General features: G+C 43.8%; 2 protein-coding genes across 4 annotated transcripts in view; both read left to right on the top strand.

The window, feature by feature from the left end:
- LOC123993233 (lysine-specific demethylase 3B-like) overlaps positions 1-2,276 on the top strand; it is a 28,388-nt gene extending 26,112 nt beyond the window's left edge. For all 3 annotated transcript variants that reach the window (XM_046295143.1, XM_046295144.1, XM_046295141.1), the window contains 4 exons: positions 179-318; positions 630-806; positions 1,035-1,169; positions 1,395-2,276. In XM_046295143.1, the coding sequence (XP_046151099.1) occupies positions 179-318; positions 630-806; positions 1,035-1,169; positions 1,395-1,475 (533 nt within the window). In that variant the 3' untranslated portion in view covers positions 1,476-2,276. The remainder of the gene's footprint in view (positions 1-178; positions 319-629; positions 807-1,034; positions 1,170-1,394) is intronic.
- Positions 2,277-3,041: 765 nt separating this feature from the next.
- LOC123993232 (receptor expression-enhancing protein 2-like) overlaps positions 3,042-20,471 on the top strand; it is a 32,875-nt gene continuing 15,445 nt past the window's right edge. The window contains exons 1-6 of the mRNA XM_046295140.1: positions 3,042-3,456; positions 12,522-12,594; positions 17,942-18,018; positions 18,316-18,436; positions 18,655-18,768; positions 18,980-19,166. Of these exons, the coding sequence (XP_046151096.1) occupies positions 3,425-3,456; positions 12,522-12,594; positions 17,942-18,018; positions 18,316-18,436; positions 18,655-18,768; positions 18,980-19,166 (604 nt within the window). The 5' untranslated portion in view covers positions 3,042-3,424. The remainder of the gene's footprint in view (positions 3,457-12,521; positions 12,595-17,941; positions 18,019-18,315; positions 18,437-18,654; positions 18,769-18,979; positions 19,167-20,471) is intronic.

Below are 20,471 nucleotides of genomic sequence, written 5' to 3'. Positions count from 1 at the left end.
TTTCCCTCCTGTGTCTACAACTGTAGGATGTGAAGGTGTGCGGTACTTCTGTGCTTTGTGATGTTTAGTGTTGCACTTCTTCTTTCCTACATCATTCCCTTTGAACATGGACTCTGTCAGTGACTGACCGATGCTGGAGTTTGCTCATCCCTGTCTCTCTCTCTGTGTGGTCCTGCAGAGGTGATGAGCACCATCGAGGAGGGTGACGTAGACGAGATGACCAAGAGGAGGGTGTACGAGGCCAAGGAGAAGCCCGGGGCACTGTGGCACATCTACGCCGCCAAGGATGCAGAGAAGATCCGGGAGCTGCTCCGTAAGGTCAGGGTTCACCATCACCACATTCCTTGAAATGTCAATATGCACATTAATTTTCTTTCAATGCATTATTTCAGGAAAGAATCTAAAATGGTGGCTGGACTTTAGTTCTACTGTTCCCATGATAAAATCAGTCTCAAATGGCACCCTATTACCTATACAGGTGTGCTACGTTTGGGCCAATAGGGCTCTGATGAAAAGTAATGCACTATATAGATATTAGGGTGCCATTTTGGATGTAGACATTGTCTCTCTGATATACCATACCATGTTACTATGATTTACCATATCTTCTTATCCTTTGGCTGTGGTAGGTGGGTGAGGAGCAGGGCCAGGAGAACCCTCCGGACCACGACCCTATCCATGACCAGAGCTGGTACCTGGACGGGGTGCTGCGCAGGAGGCTGTACGAGGAGTACGGCGTGCAGGGTTGGGCCATCGTACAGTTCCTGGGAGATGCTGTCTTCATCCCCGCCGGGGCTCCCCACCAGGTACTAGGGAAACACTGGACGTACCAGTCGAGGTTTAGAATGAGACTCTTTGTGTTGTTTAATGGTTACATAGGGGCATAGCGTACCCTTATGTTATCCCTTTTTAGCTATATGATGTCTATACTCTTGCTTTTCTTTTCATTCACACATTCTCTGTCTCGCCAGCTCGCACTCTCAAACAGACAAATCACACACTCGCCTCTTTCTCCTCTCTCATGTGCCCCCAAGGTGCATAACCTGTACAGCTGTATAAAGGTGGCAGAGGACTTTGTGTCCCCTGAGCATGTGAAGCACTGTTTCAGACTGACCCAGGAGTTCAGACACCTATCCACCACACACTCCAACCACGAGGACAAGCTGCAGGTACACTTCGGTCGCCTCCCAAATGGCACCCTATTCACTATGTAGTGCACTAGTTTTGACTCTGGTCAAAAGTAGAGCACTTTTAACTGACTCCACTATAGTATAGGCCAATTATTTGAGAGAACGAAGGAAGGATTGAGTCGATTGATCAATCAGCTAAAACAATCGGTAACATATTGTGGTACAATTGCAATTCTGACGGGAATTTTGATCTCTGTTCTCTAGGTGAAGAACATCATCTACCATGCTGTAAAGGACGCTGTGGGAACACTGAGGGCCCATGAACCCAAGCTAGCACGCTCTTAGTGCCCGCTAAACTCACACACAAGCTGCAGTTATAGAGTAGAGGTCTCAGTGTGCAGAGAGAGGCACGGTGATGTGCTCACAACTCTCTTATTTTGTGTGTGTGTGTGGGGGGGGGGTCTATAGTCAGCGCTTGGATGAAGGCAGTACTACATCATCGCTGTTACACGACATGCTCTACACGTCTTAGTTGTTTTCCAATTCACTTCTGATTAACTCTGTATTTAAGGTCAGTGTGTCCTGTTTGTGTGTGTGGGAAGAGGAGCGCATGTGATGTGAGGCGGTTCAGCATCTGTGTAGCGTCTAACTAGATGTGAGCACTGGGCTATGTTTCCTTTTGCGACAACCAGTGATATTATTATTCTTCCTTAGAAGAGAGGGTTCACTTGTTTTTAGATATTTTTTGTTGTTGAAGTTTTAATCTTTAGTGGTGGAATTGAGACTTGTGCAAGTAACAAGCATCGAAGTGAACTAGACCAAAGTTTTTTTTATTTTTAGTTGTCTTATTTTTAATTAAAAGCAAGGACTTCTTAAACATGTTTTCTTTTATACACCGGAGGATAATTCAGAGTATTGGCTTTTTGAATGCTTGACAGAGAGTGGCTTAGAGAAATGTCTCCATTTATTTGGTCATCTTTGTTGTCCCAAGGTTTGCATGGATGAACTGCAGACTTCAAAACGTTGTAAAAGAATCACGATTCCAACTGAACAGAAACTACTGGCCGTTAACAGTGTATCAATATATATGTTGATGATCTTAGCAGTCTGTTTGATTTTTCAAAATAAAGTTCACAACAAATAAAATGTACTGGTCATTTCAGGTGATTTATACAACTTTATTGTGTGTCATTTGACTCAATTGTTGAACAACTGTTACATGTCTTCACATTGTAACGTATGTATCAGGTGCTAAAGATTATGTAAACAATATGTCAATATAACGCACCAGCATGATTTAGCTCATGAAAAAAAAAATGTTTTTGCAGTTCCACTCCACATGTTTTGGATGGATTTTTACGCATGCTGCAGCAGTGGCTTAGATCGCTAGACCACCATAGGCCACTACCCAGTGTTCTTATGCCTCCTGACTCACCTGCATGAGTCTACATTTGAAAGTGATAACATCAATAAGGCAGGCAGTCTCTTATATCCTTCCAATGAAGTCTAGAGAACCAGCCACTACTTAATGGCAAATCCTGTGTATTCACATGCTAGTTATTGGTTGTGGTACTAATTCAATTACCAAACCCCAAATGGCTGTTGTATTACATAATGCCATAGAACTATCTTGTGCAAAGATTATTGCACACAATACCCTGCCATATTTTTTACGAGGGAATGAAGACAGACTTGTGGCAGTTGCCTCGTGCCTACAGCAGGCCAACCCTGTTCCTGGAGAGCTACCCACCCCTGTAGGTTTTTGCTCCAACCCCAGTCATAACTAATCTAAATCAGTTTATCAACCAGCTAATTATTAGAATCAGATGTGCTAGATTAGGATGGAGTGAAAACATACAGGACTATAGCTCTCCAGGAACAGGGTTTGAGAGCCCTGGCCTAGAGATGGTCTGGGACATCAGTGCATCTGAAGTTTCACTGTAGAGCTTTTTGGTATTGTCTATCTAGCTAGGCCTACATAATTCAGCTAATGGGGTCAGTGGTAGCCTTCATAGGACCTATTTCATTGTGGCAGTAACCAGTTGTTTTTGCCTTCTCTACGGACAAAACAGTGTGGACCTGCCCCTTTAAGAGGAGTTCCAGCGATTTGAATGCTGCAGATTCAGAATCCACAGTAGCCTACCTGCCAGTAAAATAGAGCATTCAAGAGCAGGAGCAGCAGGCAACTAACTGCACTTGCATCACAACCACACGGTCGTGGACGGAGGAATGGGGGGGTGTACAGCTAGTTAGATTTCCCGATAAGAAGGAAAAGCTCACTACAATCAATTAAGATGGTGTCGTGGATTATCTCCAGGATGGTAGTGTGAGTATGCATTCTGCAGTGTCTGTTTGTTATCGCGTTCTATAGCTACATACGCTAGTTCGCGCTGTCATCTCTGTTCGCTGCCATGGCTTGTGCCCAGAACACACGCGAAGTTATCTTGATAGCCAGATTGCTAGCGAGCAAGCAAATTTCTAGGAATTAAATTGTCGTAGGTTTATATGTAGCCCATGGTGTCTAAATTTGCATTTTGACCACTGGTGTTTCATAAAGCCAGGATGGTAGGCAAATTGCAACACCGTTACAGCAACACCGTTAGCCAGTGCAAAATTGGCAAGGTAACGTTAGCTAGCTAATGTGGTTAGTTGAAATGACAACGCTGCTAGCCAACTGAAGTGAAGGTGGAATACATTAAATGGCTAACAAGCTTGCTAATGCCATCTACTGAAGCTAATTTACGAATTCATATATTGGTTGTGTAACTAAATTAGTAATGCAAAAATACCTTAGTCTTGGCTATCGCTAATCGTGCACAATCTTGAATAATGCAGGCCCGGCTGCTATGATCAACAAAACATGGCAGCAACTGTACTGCTAGCATGACGCTGACAGGCAAATAATTTAGCATCATTAATGATTTGTCTGGCTGTCGTGTGTCATGCAAGCAGTGCAGTTGCGGTCATATGTTTTGATGATTATAGAAGCCAGGCCTGCACTATTCCGGATTATGCACTATTCCAATGTTACCTCATCCAAGATCAAGTCAATATTTTACATGAGCTTTGTCATTCATGAGTTGTCTTAAATGTGCAAAATGCAGAAATAGCTCGTAATTTCCTGGTTGCTAAAATTCGAATAGTTCGCCTAATTTTAGTTTTTGACAAGGCAAGCATTGTGTAGAGAATCCATGTACCATGTAAACCGCTGTTGCATATCTTTTCAATAGCTATAAATATTGTATTTTCAGCTTTTTGAAGCTGGTATACAAAACCGAAACTTAACAGGAAGCATTGTACATTATTTCTTAGTTTAAATCTACCGCTTAGACTTGCTTTCCATGAGAACGACATATCTAGAACTTATTTATGTGATTTTGGTCCGTCGCTCAAAGAAGTTATACATTGAAGCTTTAACGCCTCATGTCCACCAGATGCTTCACTCTTTGCATTCCGGCGGAAGTCATTCATTGTCAATGGAGCAGTCCACAACACTAGGTTGTGGTGCGTTGTGTGCGTTCAATATTTTCAACTCGTGCGGTGTTACAAACCGAAGTACACAGACTCCAACCAGCTCGCTTTTAGGTAGTTGAAAAGCGAAGCACATGCGTCAAGTGCCGCAGAATGTCGGCTACACATCAGTAGGCTGGACACATGACATTTTTAACAATGCTTTATTTCTAATAAAATGTAGCTCATTGCATCCGCGGTGGAGCCCAGTTTCATAATATTACCAGATACCCCCCAGCTGCCTGCCGTAGTTTAAGTAATCACGAAAACAAACAGGCCTTATTTTAAGGGAATTTTTCACCCTGCCATCTCCTATTAGTTCTATTGGACACTGTGGCACCAACTCGCCTTCCGAACTTTCTAATCCCATTTTGTTGTGTAGTCACGATGGTAGTTTCGCTATAGTTGACAATGGAGACCTGCTTGCGTTAAAATGCAAACAAACAGTTACTCGTTACTTAGAAGTCGTCCAGTTGTTTACTATAGGGACATATAGGTATGTATGTCTATTTTGACAAATATATCGCAATGTGTATATTTAGATTTAAAAAATAAAAATAAATGGACCCCATTTTAATCATGAGAATCGCCTCTTTCTAATTGCGTACGGCTGGGTAGTGTATCTCGTCATCAAACGCTAACCCCGAAATACCTTTTGCCCTTGGAACGCTGAGCTCCCCCCATTGGTTTCCGATGGAGGAGCATGCTGGTATATTTCGCCAAATATCTCGCAATGTGTATCTCTGTAATGCATCTGTAATGTGTTATCATGGAGCTGTCACTGTGACAGTGGTGCTGTTTCATAAGGGGTGAGACCAATTATGTTTTGGTGAGATGAAGACTGAGGCGAACCATGAAAAACAGCCTCCCCCAAACCGTTATTCCTCCTCCAACCAACTTTACAGTTGGCATTATGCATTGGGGCCGGTAGCATTCTCTTGGCATCTGCCAAACCTAGTCATACTGCCAGATGTTGAAGGATGTTTCATCAATTCAGCTTTACGCCACTCCAGCCGACGTTTGGCATTGCGTATGGTGAGCTTTTGTGCGGCTGCTCGGCCATGGAAAGCCATTTCATGAAGCTCCCGATGAACAGTTATTGTGATGACGTTGCTTCCAGAGGCAGTTTGGAACTCTGTAGTGTGTGTTGCAACCGAAGACGGATTACTTTAAGGTGCTTCAGCACTCAGCAGAACCATTCTGTGAGCTTGTGTGGCCTACCACTTCGTGGCTGAGACGTTGTTGCTCCTAGACGTTTCCACTTCCCAGTAACAGCACTTAGTTGACCAGGGCAACTGACTTGTTGGAAAGGTGGACTCTTATGACGGTGTCACGTTGAAAGTCACTGAGCTCTTCAGTAAGGCCATTCTACTACCACTGTTGGTCTATGGACACTGCATAGCTGTCTACTCGATTCTCTACACCTGGCAGCAATGGGTGTGGCTAAAATAGCCAAATCCACTAATTTGAAGGGGTTTTGAGAAAAATCCCCTTCGAATCGTCCTCTGGAATAACAGATATTCTGGGTTAATAATTACGTAACCAACAATATATAGTAATACTAGTCCCATGCAAATAGGGCTATTGATGTAGCCTACTGTCTGACTTTGCATTGTATTACATAACCAATAATAACATCTAAGGCAACTATTACCTTTAGTGTGTAGAGTGATTCATGCCATATGTCCACCAGCTGCACATGCATTTTACCATATGTTGTTTTTGCCAGATGTCTAGCCTGCATTTTCTGTACTTGATGCGCATGTGCTTTGTTTAACACTCTTTTGGGGGTTACTACATGATTCCATGTGTTATTTCATCGTTTTGATGTCTTTACTATTTTTCTACAATGTAGAAAATAGTACAAATAAAGACAAACTGAGTAGGTGTGACCAAACTTGTGACTGGTACTGCACATACGCAACATGGCCAAGAAAGAAATGACTTCCTAGCGAATGTGTTGTCACTAGAGGGTCATATTGAATAATGGGGTGCTGTGAAAAACAAAAAGCCAGAAAAGAACTCTGAAGGGAACGAGTAGAAAGAGTGTTTTCGGTAAGAAAGAGAAGTTTAAACTCCATCGGAATTACTTTTCAATTCAACATCCTTTCTCTGAATTAAAACTCAAGACGGGTTGCAGCATGGAGAAGACCATTTTCGCCCCGTTCGACTAAAGCTAATAATTAGAACGGATGAAAGTTATTCTTCTATTGGCAGAGGTCATTCAAAAAGTATGTTTAATGCCCTGACGACACGTCTCCCGGGTGGGAGGCACCTCGCCCCACTCACTCTGGTTTACTACTTTTTTGGTTTGATCTATTTTTTTAGGAGAATTTATTTAACCATGATGTATCTAGCACAGTTAAGAGTTAACTATTTTTAAAGGTTGTGAAAGGAGGTGTAACTGGTGTCTTGGGCCCAGCTGGGGTGGTTGAGGCAGCACTAGTGGGCTCATCTGAAAACAAGCAGATATGTTAGCAAGCAATTTTTTGTTCAGGCATGTTGTATAAATTCTCATGGGATATCTTATGCAGTAATATAATCTTCCATTATGAAAAGACAACTAATTCCAGGAAAAGGGTGGGTGAAATATCCATTGTTTGTTTACAAACGGCTTCTCTGAGCTTTCCCCATAGCAAACAACGTCACGGAGCAACATGGCAATGTTAGACCCTTTTACCGATCTGTAACAAAACAAATTTATTTGTCACATACACATGGTTAGCAGATGTTAATGCGAGTGTAGCGAAATGCTTGTGCTTCTAGTTCCGACAATGCAGTAATAACCGAGTAATCTAACCTAACAATTGCAAAACTACTACCTTATACACACAAGTGTAAAGGGATAAAGAATATGTATATGAATGAGTGACGGTACAGAACGGCATAGGCAAGCTGCAGTAGATGGTATCGAGTACAGTATATACATATGAGATTAATAATGTAGGGTATGTAAACATTATATTAAGTAGCATTGTTTAAAGTGGCTAGTGATATATTTTCCATCAATTCCCATAATTAAAGTGGCTGGAGTTGAGTCATTGTGTTGGCAGCAGCCACTCAATGTTAGTGGTGGCTGTTTAACAGTCTGATGGCCTTGCGATAGAAGCTGTTTTTCAGTCTCTCGGTCCCTGCTTTGATGCACCTGTACTGACCTCTCCTTTTGGATGATAGCGGGGTGAACAGGCAGTGGCTCTGGTGGTTGTTGTCCTTGATGATCTTTATTGCCTTCCTGTGACATCGGTTGGTGTAGGTGTCCTGGAGGGCAGGTAGTTTGCCCCCGGTGATGCGTTGTGCAGACCTCACTACCCTCTGGAGAGCCTTACGGTTGTGGGCGGAGCAGTTGCCATACCAGGTGGTGATACAGCCCAACAGGATGCTCTCGATTGTGCATCTGTAGAAGTTTGAGTGCTTTTGGTGACGAGCCAAATTTCTTCAGCCTCCTGAAGAAATGCTGAGCCTTCTTCACGATGCTGTCTGTGTGGGTGGACCAGTTTAGTTTGTCTGTGATGTGTACGCACAGGAACTTAAAAACTTACTACCCTCTCCACTACTGAACCATCGATGTGGATAGGGGGGTGCTCCATCTGCGGTTTCCTGAAGTCCACAATCATCTCCTTAGTTTTGTTGAGTGTGAGGTTATTTTCCTTACACCACACTCCGAGGGCCCTCACCTCCTCCCTGTAGGCAGTCTTGTCATTGTTGGTAATCAAGCCTACCACTGTAGTGTCGTCCGCAAATTTGATGATTGAGTTGGAGCTGTGCATGGCCACACAGTCGTGGGTGAACAGGGAGTACAGGAGAGGGCTCAGAACACACCCTTGTGGAGCCCCAGTGTTGAGGATCAGCGGGGTGGAGATGTTGCTACCTACCCTCACCACCTGGGGGGCGGCCCGTCCAGTACCCAGTTGCACAGGGCGGGGTTGAGACCCAGGGTCTCGAGCTTGATGACGAGTTTGGAGGGTACTATGGTGTTAAATGCTGAGCTGTAGTCAATGAACAGCATTCTCACATAGGTATTCCTCTTGTTCAGATGGGTTAGGGCAGTGTGCAATATGGTTGAGATTGCATCGTCTGTGGACCTATTTGGGCAATAAGCTAATTGGGGTGGGTGTCAGGTAGGGTGGAGGTGATATGGTCCTTGACTAGTCTCTCAAAGCATTTCATGATGACGGAAGTGAGTGCTACGGGGTGGTAGTCGTTTAGCTCCGTTACCTTAGCTTTCTTGGGAACAGGAACAATGGTGGCCCTCTTGAAGAATGTGGGAACAGCAGACTGGGATAAGGATTGATTGAATATGTCTGTAAACACCAGCCAGCCAGCTGGTCTGCGCATGGTCTGGGGGTGCGGCTGGGGATGCAGTCTGGGCCTGCAGCCTTGCGGGGGTTAACACGTTTAATGTTTTACTCACGTCAGCTGCAGTGAAGGAGAGTCCGCATGTTTTGGTGGCGCGCCGTGGCACTGCATTGTCCTCAAAGCGGGCAAAAAATTATTTAGTCTGCCTGGGAGCAAGACATCCTGGTCCGTGATAGGGCTGGTTTTCTTTTTGTAATCCGTGATTGACTGTAGACCCTGCCACATACCTCTTGTGTCCGAGCTGTTGAATTGTGACTCTACTTTGTCTCTATACTGACGCTTAGCTTGTTTGAATGCCTTGCTTCCGGTCACCTTGCCCTGGTTAAAAGCAGCACTTTGACGACACACTAAATCCCTTCGCCAGCTTGCAAATAGACTATCTCAGAAATTGAATGGATGTCTGCGCCGAAAGACGGCTCATTGTTTCAAGAGAAATCATTGCCCAAGGTCAATTTCTCCTACAACAAATCCATTCTGGGCATGTTAAAACCCGATCGTCTTAACTAAATATATCTATTGATGTGAAAATTAGCATATAGACAGTAAGTAACTTTAAACATGTTGAACTGTCTTTGATGTTGCCGGGAAATGGGAAGAAGCTACGTCACAGTTGTAACTGTGTAGGTAACAACTCTCAAGATTTAGTACAGATCAGGCCTGACACAAAATGTTGAAATAGTAGCCTATTTTGACAACTATTCAGTGAATGCAACAAGTATTAGATACGAAAATATTTGTAGGACAAATTTGATATTTCACACCATCACTTTAGTGTTTGCATTTAGCCTACAACATGTCATGGAACGCCTGGAAGCACGGCCCCATCCTGCAAAGTGGCACAGAACACGTAGAGAACCCAAAGGATGTTTCTACACATCTCCCACCCTTTGCCCTACTCTGTCCACTCCGGATGCACACCACACACCTTTTGTGCCATTCAAACTTCACCTGCTTTCAAACGAGTTACAACTCGGGCCACACGCCATGGTGCCACATTATTGTCTCCCCTCTTCCTGCCACTGTAGCCATATCACAAAGTGAATGCACAAGTTGCATTTTCAATGCCTTCAGAGAAGAGATTTCTGGGAAGAAGCCTTTGCAGGGTCCCCCACACAATGTACGCAATTGAGGGCTATGTTGAGCATCTCCCCCAAAACACATACTTCTGCCATTTTGTGCCTGTTCGTCCAACATTGTAATAGCTCCTCAGTTGGTCAAGATGGTCAACCCCACCCATTTTCTTGTTGTAATCCATTACAAGCTCTGGAACAGGTTTCTACCATGTTTAAAGGAAAAACAATTCCAAAACCCCTACCACTGTCACTTTGGCCCCGTGGTTTGTGGTTCAAGGGTGAATGGTGAGACTTAGGGCAGACACGCCATGGACACGTAGGCTCCCCTCGCGGGTGTCCTCTCTCCTTTCGCTCCGCATCTCTATCCCTCCAATTATTTCTAACTTCTATTCCTCCCTGCCCTTTTCTGCTGAGCCTTGACTCTCCATATCACTTTTTTTCACTGACCGAGAGTAACAAAGAGAGGAGCAACAAAACAAATAGGATACAATTGTAGTCTGGAACATAGTCTCTCTTCCTTCCTCTATTTCTCAACCATACACATACTCTCTACCTAATAAGGTGTTTCCATAATGAGTTGTGATAGTTACACGCTTCTCATTTCTCACTCACTAACTACATAGTTTGCCAATGTTAGCTGATTTTAGTTACGAAGCTGGAACAGTTTCCAAATTAATTGCATCGGTAGAAACGGGACAAACAAGCAACTTGTTAGCTGGCAATGTAAACAAATAGCCAACTACTCATATGCGCTCCACTGCGCAGGCATCGTCTACTCTAATACGACAACTAAGCGGTCAAATAATAGACAAACGAGGCAATGTATAGCCTATGAATATCTGCACCTAGCAAACATGACAAACCACAACCTAAGCCTAACAGATAAACACCAATTAATCCAGCCTTTGTTTTGGTGGCTAGTAAACTGGTTTTCTGTATGGCTAGCTAATAAAAGTGATAGCTGAGGTTGACGCTTCGTGAGCGCTGCCCAAATGTATCACTACACACAGCTTTTATTGCCTGACAGCCTAGCTAGCTAGCTATAGAAAGCAGCTTGGGCCGTTTTCTTATAAATGACATCGGTAGAAACGAGACAAAACAACCAACTAGTTAGCTGGCTAAACACTGCGACTATTTCCATGCGAGAGCATGCAATCATGAAAATGTGATGACAGCCACACGAATACGACAACAGGTGCTTAGCAAGTTAATTTAGCGATATTGACACAGATATTTTTGATAGATAAACAAGGTCGTTCGCGGCCGCAATAGTAATTTAATAAAGGCCGTCGATGGCCACTGGTTTCTAATACATTTTTGCCAATGGGACTGGGCATCAGACTCCAGAGTTCTTTATTGCAGAGTTGTGTCAATGAGGTGGTTGTTTTGACCCAACTAGTTTGTGACTACTATAATTTCCCATTGTAGCCAGTACAGTAGACCAGAGTACAGTAAAGTAGATATGTACATTATAGTGTTCTCTACTGTGCTGTCCAAACTTGTGACACATGGGTGTCCTCTGGCCTGCCCTGCCCAACGTCTCCTCTTACTGCAATGTAAAGCTAACAACACAGTGCAGCCCTGGCCCAACATGTATGACTGGGCAAATCACTCAGACCTAGACAGATGCATGGACCCAGTAACACGACATACACCAATGGAACAAGAAAATCCCATAACAGGAAGAGTTCCACAAGACAGCCTAAGAGAGAGTTTGGAATACACAAAGTATCACTGACCGAAGGGTGGTACACCTTATCACAGTTTAACCTACAGTGGTAGAAATGCACATAATGTACATACACTGGTAGCAGACAGCCTCTGATGGCTGTGTGTGTGGCAGACAGACAGTAAGGCGTGGTCCTCCTAGATCTCCCCTCGCTCAGCATTCAGTTCCTGTCACATCAGCAGTAATTGCTGGGCCGACGGGACAGAGTATTGTGTGTGTGTGTGTGACTGGATTTATTTTTCCTTTTGTGTGTGTTGCAGGTAGGTTCACATACGGTGGGTGACCTGTCGTTAGCCCTTTTTGTGTTTTGTCCCTCTATCAGTACAGTAGCAGAAACGCTCGCCATGGTTTTCCAATCTTCTGTTTCCTGGAGAGAATTTGTTCCAACAAACTGCCATTTTTTTAATGTCTAAATGTCACCATGTATTATTGCAATACAGCTGGTACCCTAAGTAGGCTAACGGTGTTTTTTTATTTTTATGAGTGCACATTTTTAGAGCCTGTTCAGAATATGGCCTACTTTCTTTGAACGCAACCCATTTATGTTAACACTGAGATCATGAGTTTTAGACTCGAGTCATGTGTTAAGCAACATTTGACTAGATAAATATTGAAACAGAGGGGGCATTTTTGTTCAGTGTTGGCATCTTGAGGTCATGTTGCCCGGGTGATGTTGTTTACTGTACCTTAACCTCTGACCCATGTCTCCTCCTCATCCTTCAGCCTGGCCTTCGGGACCCTCTACCCGGCCTACTCCTCATACAAGGCTGTCAAGACGAAGAATGTGAAGGAATATGTGAGTACTGTATTTATTTTTTTATTATTATTCCAGTATATTAGTGTAGGATAAACATTTTAAAGTCTCTTTTTGTAGCCAGCTCATATTCTTATTGGAAAAGGTGATGACTTTTTAATTTAAAAAAATGGGGTGTGGGATTTTACTCTCCAATGGGATGCTGCAAGTTTCCATTGTCTCTGAGGATGCAAGAGCAGTTCAACTGTATCCGTTTAAAAGGGGAACCTCCCAGCTTACCTCATCCCTGTCAGCGAGCAGAGGGATGAGAAAGAGAAGGAAGAGGGGTCCTCTGCCAAGCGCTCTCCTTAGTCTCCTCCCTCTGGTTGCTATAGAAACCCCACTCTCAATATCTGAGCGGGGGCACATGCAGACTGACGGAGGGAGTGGGAGGGAGATACAGAGGAGGATGCCATTTTTAGCCTTGTTGTTTTTATACCCCCCCAATGTGACTCAACTTCTCAGGCTATTCACTGCATTCCCTAGCTGGGTTGAGTACTTTGAATTGTTTATGTGCATTCGTAAAGTATTCAGACACCTTGACTTTTTCTACATTTTGTTTACTTTACAGCCTTATTCTAAAATGGATTCAATTGCCACCCTCAAATCTACACAATACCCCATAATGACAGAACTGGTTTTTAGACATTTTTGTGAATGTAAATGTGATTTATTTTATCCTTAAGGATTCAGACCCTTTACTCTGAAGTAGCTTTTGGCTGCGACTTTAAAGCCTCAAGTCTTCTTGGGTATGATGCTACAAGCTTAGCACATCTGCATTTGGGGAGTTTCTCCCATTCTTCTCTGCAGATCCTCTCAAGCTCTCAGGTTGGATGGGGAGCTTCGTTTCACAGCTATTTTCAGGTCTCTTCAGAGATGTCAGATCGGATTCAAGTCCGTGCTCTGGCTGTGCCGCTCAAGGACATTCAGAGACTTGTCCCAAAGGCACTCCTGCATTAGGGTCGTTGTGCTGTTGGAAGGTGAACCTCCCCATCTGAGGTCCTGAGTGCCCTGGAGCTGATTTTCGTCAAGGATCTCTCTGTACTTTGCTCCGTTTATCTTTCCCTCAACCCTCCCAGTCCCTGCCGTTTTAAAACGCCCCCACAGCATGTTGCTGCCACCACCATGCTTCATCGTAGGGATGGTGCAGGCAGGGACAAACTGAGAACGAAATATGTACCTGGACTTTTTGTCTCAGACCGGCCCACCAGAAATCCCCCCAGCAATACACCACAACCCACGCCACACTTAATGTAGACAATATTACTGAACAATATAACAAATGGGGATAAAGTATTTACTTTGTTCTTGAAGGGCTGTCTGTGCAAAGCCACTGGCACTGAATGTTAGCTGACTAAAGCTTTTAGGGTATATAAGAGCAATGTCTGCATACAAAGTGCCATTACTCAGCAGCCATCGGCGATTTCTATCTAGAACTGTATCCAGAATTTGATTATGGACCCCACTCTTGTATTCACTCTCTACCCCAGTAAAAGTCTCATCTTGTGGCATCTCTCCAGGCATGGTTTTCTTCTTTCGAGCCCTTTTCGTTGGCCGAGTGGTCTCTAACTCCAGCTCTGTTTCCTCATCCAGTTCCTGTAACTTCCTGTTAGCCCATTGAACAAATGTGCCTACAGCTGCCTTGACTTTTTCTAAATCTCTTGCCATTCCTTTCAGCTGCTCCTCTGTTGACAGATTACGATGCACGGACAGAATGTCCATTCGTTTTGAAGATATTTTGAGACTGGTGAGGTGACCTGGAATATCTGCGTTTTTTAAGTATTGTTTCATACTTCAGCAACCCCCTCAATGTATCCTTGTGCCTTGACCCATGCAGTAGTGATGGTTTTCTGATCTTGTATGGTTGACAGAGTGAGAAGGACCTCAACATACAGACTCTCATCTGGATATCCAAAAGCTCCTAAGACCTTCTTTAAGGCACTGTCTTTAGCCCACCAGCCTGTCTCTCCGATTGGAGCAAGACGTCTGTCTTGGGTTCTTGCTCTCCTTCTCCAAAATGTTCATCCTCTAGTAGGATTCACTGAAGAACACAGCTATGTTGTTATTGAGAGAAAAAAAAGTGACCCACTTGCCAAGACGCACTCTGTGTCTGCCAAAACAAGGTTCAATGTCTGTACATAGCACCACCCATGCACTTGATTGGTGGACTTTGCAGAGAGCAGGGCAGTGAAGTCTTTATACTGGCCTTGCATACTGGAGGCTCCATTAGTGGAATTGCCAATGCGCCTGCTGATGTCAGGCGTCATGTTTTCCAGTACTTCACTCTGTACCTGGACAAAGTATTGTCCAGTGGATGCCTCGCATTTCACCACAGCCACAAGCCTCTCATGACGTTTGTCACACATTTGACTATGACAGAGCATTGATCTTGTGTTGTAGTGTCAATCTGGACTGAGAACATACAAGCGTCCTGGATTTCACTTGTTATGGTGGTCTGCGCCGTATGGTGGTAATGACGTTATTGGTGGTGGTCTTTGATAAGAGGTTAGAGAGCTTCTGCCCCCTCTTGACCCCGGTTCAGAGTAATAAAAAAGAAATCTATATTTTTTTGTTTTGCTTTTCCCTATGCAGGCAGTGAGATGCTCTTTCATACATTCATAAGTCTTTGCTAGGTAAAGCCCCCCATAATCTCTCAGCTCACTGATCACCATAGCAACACACGCTTCAGCAGGTATATTTCACTGGTCATCCGCCAAAGCCAACACCTCCCTTTGGCCGCCTATCCTTCCAGTTCTCTGCTGCCAATGACTGGAACGAATTGCAAAAATCACTGAAGCTGGAGACTTATGTCTCCCTCTCTAACTTTACGCATCAGCTGTCAGAGCAGCTTATCGATCACTACCTCTACACAGCCCATCTGTAAATAGCACACCCAACTACCTCATCCCCATATTGTTTAAAAAAAAAGTTTGATCCTTTGCACCCCAGTATATCTACTTGCGTGTTATCATCTGCACATCTATCACTCCAGTGTTAATGCTAAATTGTAATTACTTTGCCACCACGGCCTATTTATTGCCTTACCTCCCTAATCTTACTACATTTGCACACACTGTACATAGCTTTTTCTATTGTGTTGTTGACTACGTTTGTTTATCCCATGTGTAACTCTTGTTTTTTGTTGCACTGCTTTGCTTTATCTTGGCCAGGCCGCAGTTGCAAATGAGGACTTGTTCTCAACTGGCCTACCTGGTTAAATAAGAAAAAATACACAGGTCGTACTCCGCAGAATGATCATCTCTAAAAAGTTGCCATGTTCAATGCTGCTGTCATCTAGTGTATAAGCTGCTTCAGACTTCACGCCTCTAGCTCAGACACCTCTTCCCTATGACTTTAACAACTTCTATAATGTGAACAAATGAAGCTGACTAAAGCATGGTTCTCTTCACTGTATGACAGCCACTTCCTGTTGGTACCATCTTTACAAAAGAGCACCTTCTGCACCACACTTTTCCCACTTTTGTTGGGGGTGGAATCTAAACATATCTAGGTCCATTGACTTCGGCCTCTTAATATAATCAAAAATTGGTGTGGCATTCTGGCTCAATCTACATCTATCCTCAACCTGGATGAATAATTTAGTATAATATTATAACATTACTTTTTATTTAATGTTAATATAATAGTATACTAAATTCCGCTAGTATAATATTAATTCCAATTGGACAATACAGCAGTTTAAGAAATATACAACCAACATTTATAATTTTTGTAGGTTTTGTTCCGTCATTAAATCCTTGTGCAAGAAAAATGGTCTACATTGATTGTTAGTACTTAGTCTCTTTTGTTAATGCTAACTTGTCAATAATCATAACAATGAGATCAACATTTCGAAAGTTTGCTGTAGCACGTCAACCTTTTAATGTCCTGCCCCATCCAGGCTGTGATTGGTCGGTTCAAGAAAAGTGACATTGACGAGCGCTTGTTTCAACAATGGGCCAGCTAGCCAAACCCAAACATTTCTTATCCTATCCCTTTTGTCTTCTGTCTTACCACTTCAACTGTAAAACCTTGACTAACAGTTGAACTGGTATCGCTGGACTCAATAGGTTGCTTTTATTTAAGCGGTGGCTGGGGTTATTTACATTTTGCGTTGCATCGGCCCCAATTGTTAAGCGGCTCACCGGGAAAACTCTCGGTGCTCCAGATGGCCAGTCCGTCTCTTGGCATCCAGGCCAAAGAGTTCAATCATGGTTTCGTCAGACCAGAGTCTTGTTTCTCATGTTCTGAGAGTCCTTTAGGTGCCTTTTGGCAAACTCCAACCTGGCTGTCATGTGCAGTTTTACTGAAGAGTGGCTTCTGTCTGTCCACTCTACCATAAAGGCCTGATTGGTAGAGTGCTGCAGAGATGGTTGTCCTTCTGGAAGGTTCTCCCATCTTCATAGAGGAACTCTGTCAGAGTGACCATCGGGTTCTTGGTCACCTCTCTGACCAAGGCCCTTCTCCTCTGATTGCTCATTTTGGCTGGGCTGCCAGCTCTACGAAGAGAGTCTGTCTTGATGGTTCCAAACTTCTCCCATTTAAGAATGATGGAGGCCACTGTGTTCTTGGGGACCTTCAATGCTGCAGAAATGTTTTGGTACCCTTCCTCAGATCTGTGCCTCGACACAATCCTGGCTCTGATCTCTATGGACAATTACTTTGACCTCATGGCTTGATTTCTGCTCTGACATGCTCTGTCATCTGTGGGACCTTATATAGACATGTGTTTGAGCCTTTCCAAGTCATGTCCAATCAATTGAATTTACCACAAATGGACTCCAAGTGCAAATGTCTCAAGGATGATAAATGGAAACAGGATGTGCCCGAGCTCAATTTGGAGTCTTATAACAAAGGGTCCGAATATTTATGTATGTCTTTTTATTTTTAATACATTTGCAAACCATTTCTAAACCTGTTTTTCACTTTGTCATTATGGAGTATTGTGTGTAGATTGAGGGAAAAACATTAATTTTAATCCGTATTTGGAGTAAGGCTGTAACGTATCAAAATGTGGAAAAGGGGAAGGGGTCTGAATACGTTCTGAAGGGCACTGTATTAACTTGTTTGCAATCTGTCAGTGTGTCTTAGGATTCATCCATACCATCTTGCTATTTATATTGTAATAATTGAAGGTACACTCTCCACCCACTGACTGGATTTATTTCCATGCCCATCCTTTGGCAGTGATAGACCATGCATACTGATTCAGTCTATAAGGGCTGTTACGTGTGTGCGGGAGACAGTGAATGCTCTACGCGTGTCTTGTCACATTCTTACCGCAGCTTACTGTAGGCTATGCTATCATGTGCTATATTTGTGACGCTCTCTCCGTCGTTTGTGTGTCCAGGTGAAATGGATGATGTACTGGATAGTGTTTGCGTTATTCACCACAGTGGAGACCCTCACTGACTTGTTCATGTCCTGGTGAGTCCTGGTGGGTCATCTCTGACCACTGCCCTACAGCCACTATACAACACTAGTCCCTGGGATCAAAATACTTTGACAATACGTATTCATGGTTGAAAACATGTGCTCACTAGGATTGCTATATTTAAATCAACTTTGGTTTGTTTACATTTGTCATGGTGTAGGTAGGCTATTGCCTTCTGAAAAGTACCAAGATATCAGAGCAAATGTTTGATACACCCTTTGGTCTCTGAACGAGGCCTAGCTCATTCTCCTTTCCAGCCTGTTAAGTATCTGTTGTGGTGGTCCATGCAGGTTTCCTTTCTACTTTGAGTTGAAGATAGCCTTTGTGATCTGGCTCCTGTCTCCGTACACTAAGGGCTCCAGTGTGCTCTACCGCAAGTTCGTCCACCCCACCTTGTCCAACAAGGAGAAGGTAAATGTGTAACTCTTAACCATGAACTCTAACCCTGTCCGACAAGGAGAGGGTTAGAGGTCACAATAAGATCCAGCTCTGTCTGCCTGTCAATTCTCTACTGGTTGACTCAACCGCTGACTCATCTTGTCTCCTCTTACTTTTGCGTGACTGTCACCCGCTTTTGCTTTCCATTTCTGTTTCATTTGTATTTTTCCCTCATCTCTTCTGTCCTGTAGGAAATAGACGAATACATCTCCCAGGCCAAAGACCGTAGTTATGAGACTATGATGAGGTTTGGAAAGAGGGGGCTGAACTTGGCTGCGACAGCCGCCGTCACCGCAGCTAGCAAGGTAAGCAAGGCGCCGGGGCGTGTCTGTGTGCACATGGTGTTTCTGTGTGCGAGAGAGGACGACACTTACAATGTGCATATGCCATCCTGTGTGTTTGTCACCCCAAGGCGTTTTGAGGTGTGTGCTCTTACTGTATGCTCACTTCATGTGCCATAAGCACTGGAATGCTGTAGGGCGTCTGCAGTGTTTGAGCTATGTGTGTGCTGTGCAGGGCCAGGGTGTGCTGTCGGAGAAGCTGCGTAGTTTCAGCATGCAGGACCTGACTCTGATCAACGATGGGGAGGAGCTGGGCCTGCGTTCCTCCGACCCGCGCATGAGAAGAGACGCCATGGACGACACAGTTACTGGAAGTAGTACGCTATCTAACACACTGCCCCGCGCCAAAGCCACACGCCAGAGTGGGTAACACACACACTCTCACACATGCTGGCTTGCGCCATCAAATCTAATGTATTTATATAGCCCTTCTTAGATCAGCTGATATCTCAAAGTGCTGTACAGAAACTCAGCCTAAAACCCCAAACAGCAAGCAATGCAGGTGTAGCAGCGCACGGTGGCTAGGGAAAAACTCCCTAGAAAGGCCAAAGCCTAGGAAGAAACCTAGAGAGGAACCAGGCTATTTGAGGTGGCCAGTCCTCTTCCTTCTTCCATACGGCAGAGTATATAATGCATGCGTACAGATCACTGTGAATATTGGGGTATGTGGAACTGATCACCCCTGTCAGATCAGTGGTCAAAAAGGTTGTCGAAAGGACAGCCATTTTAGTCATAGTAGTACGTTGACTTGTCTGTCTGTGCCTGTTGTCGAACAGCTCTTATCGGTACAGGGAGGGAGGTGGTGAAGTCATGTGATTTAAAAAAAAATAAAATCACACACACAAAAAAACCTGCAGGATGCCAGGGAGGAAATACTCCAGAAGGGGAGGAGATGGGGGGGGGGGGAGCATGTGATGTCAGTGGGGCGTCTTTGTGTCTGACTGCACAGCTCTGTCTCTGTGGGGCTGGCAGTTTGTGAATACAGGGGGAAACACTGAGGGAGAAAAGGAGAGTGAGGATGGAGAAAGGGAATAAATCTAGTTCATGGCCAGTATGGCATGAAAGCCAGGAAAGAAGAGAACTAGTGTAGCGACGAGACGGACCATGTAAAAGAGAACAGAAAACGGTAACATCAAAAAATATATAATCACATTTTATTGGTCACATACACATTTAGCAGATGTTATTATGGGTGTGGCGCAATGCTTGTGTTCCAAGCTCCAACAGTACAGTAATGTCTAACAATACACACATCTAAAAGTAAAATAATGGAAATATTAGGACGAGCAATATCGAAGTGACATTGAATAGAATACAGTGGGAAGAAAAATTATGAACCTTTTAGAATTGCCTGGATTTCTGAATAAATTGGTAATAAAATGTTCTGATCTTCATCCAAGTCACAATAGACACACACCGTCTGCTTAAACTAATAAAACACAATTATATAATTGTTCATGTCTTTATTGAGTACACTGTGTAAACATTCACACTGGAGGGTGGTGAAAGTATGTATGTGAACCCTTGGATTTAATAACAGGTTGACCCTCCTTTGGCAGCAATAACCTCAACCGAACATTTTCTGTAGTTACGGATCAGACCTGCACAACTGTCAGGAGGAATTCTGGACCAGTCCTCTTTACAAAACTGTTGAAGTCCACAATATT

Source organism: Oncorhynchus gorbuscha, linkage group LG13 (assembly GCF_021184085.1).
Source record: "Oncorhynchus gorbuscha isolate QuinsamMale2020 ecotype Even-year linkage group LG13, OgorEven_v1.0, whole genome shotgun sequence".
Taxonomy (NCBI): domain Eukaryota; kingdom Metazoa; phylum Chordata; class Actinopteri; order Salmoniformes; family Salmonidae; genus Oncorhynchus; species Oncorhynchus gorbuscha.
Note: the sequence above shows the minus strand (reverse complement) of the source record. Positions and strands in the feature narration are given on the sequence as shown.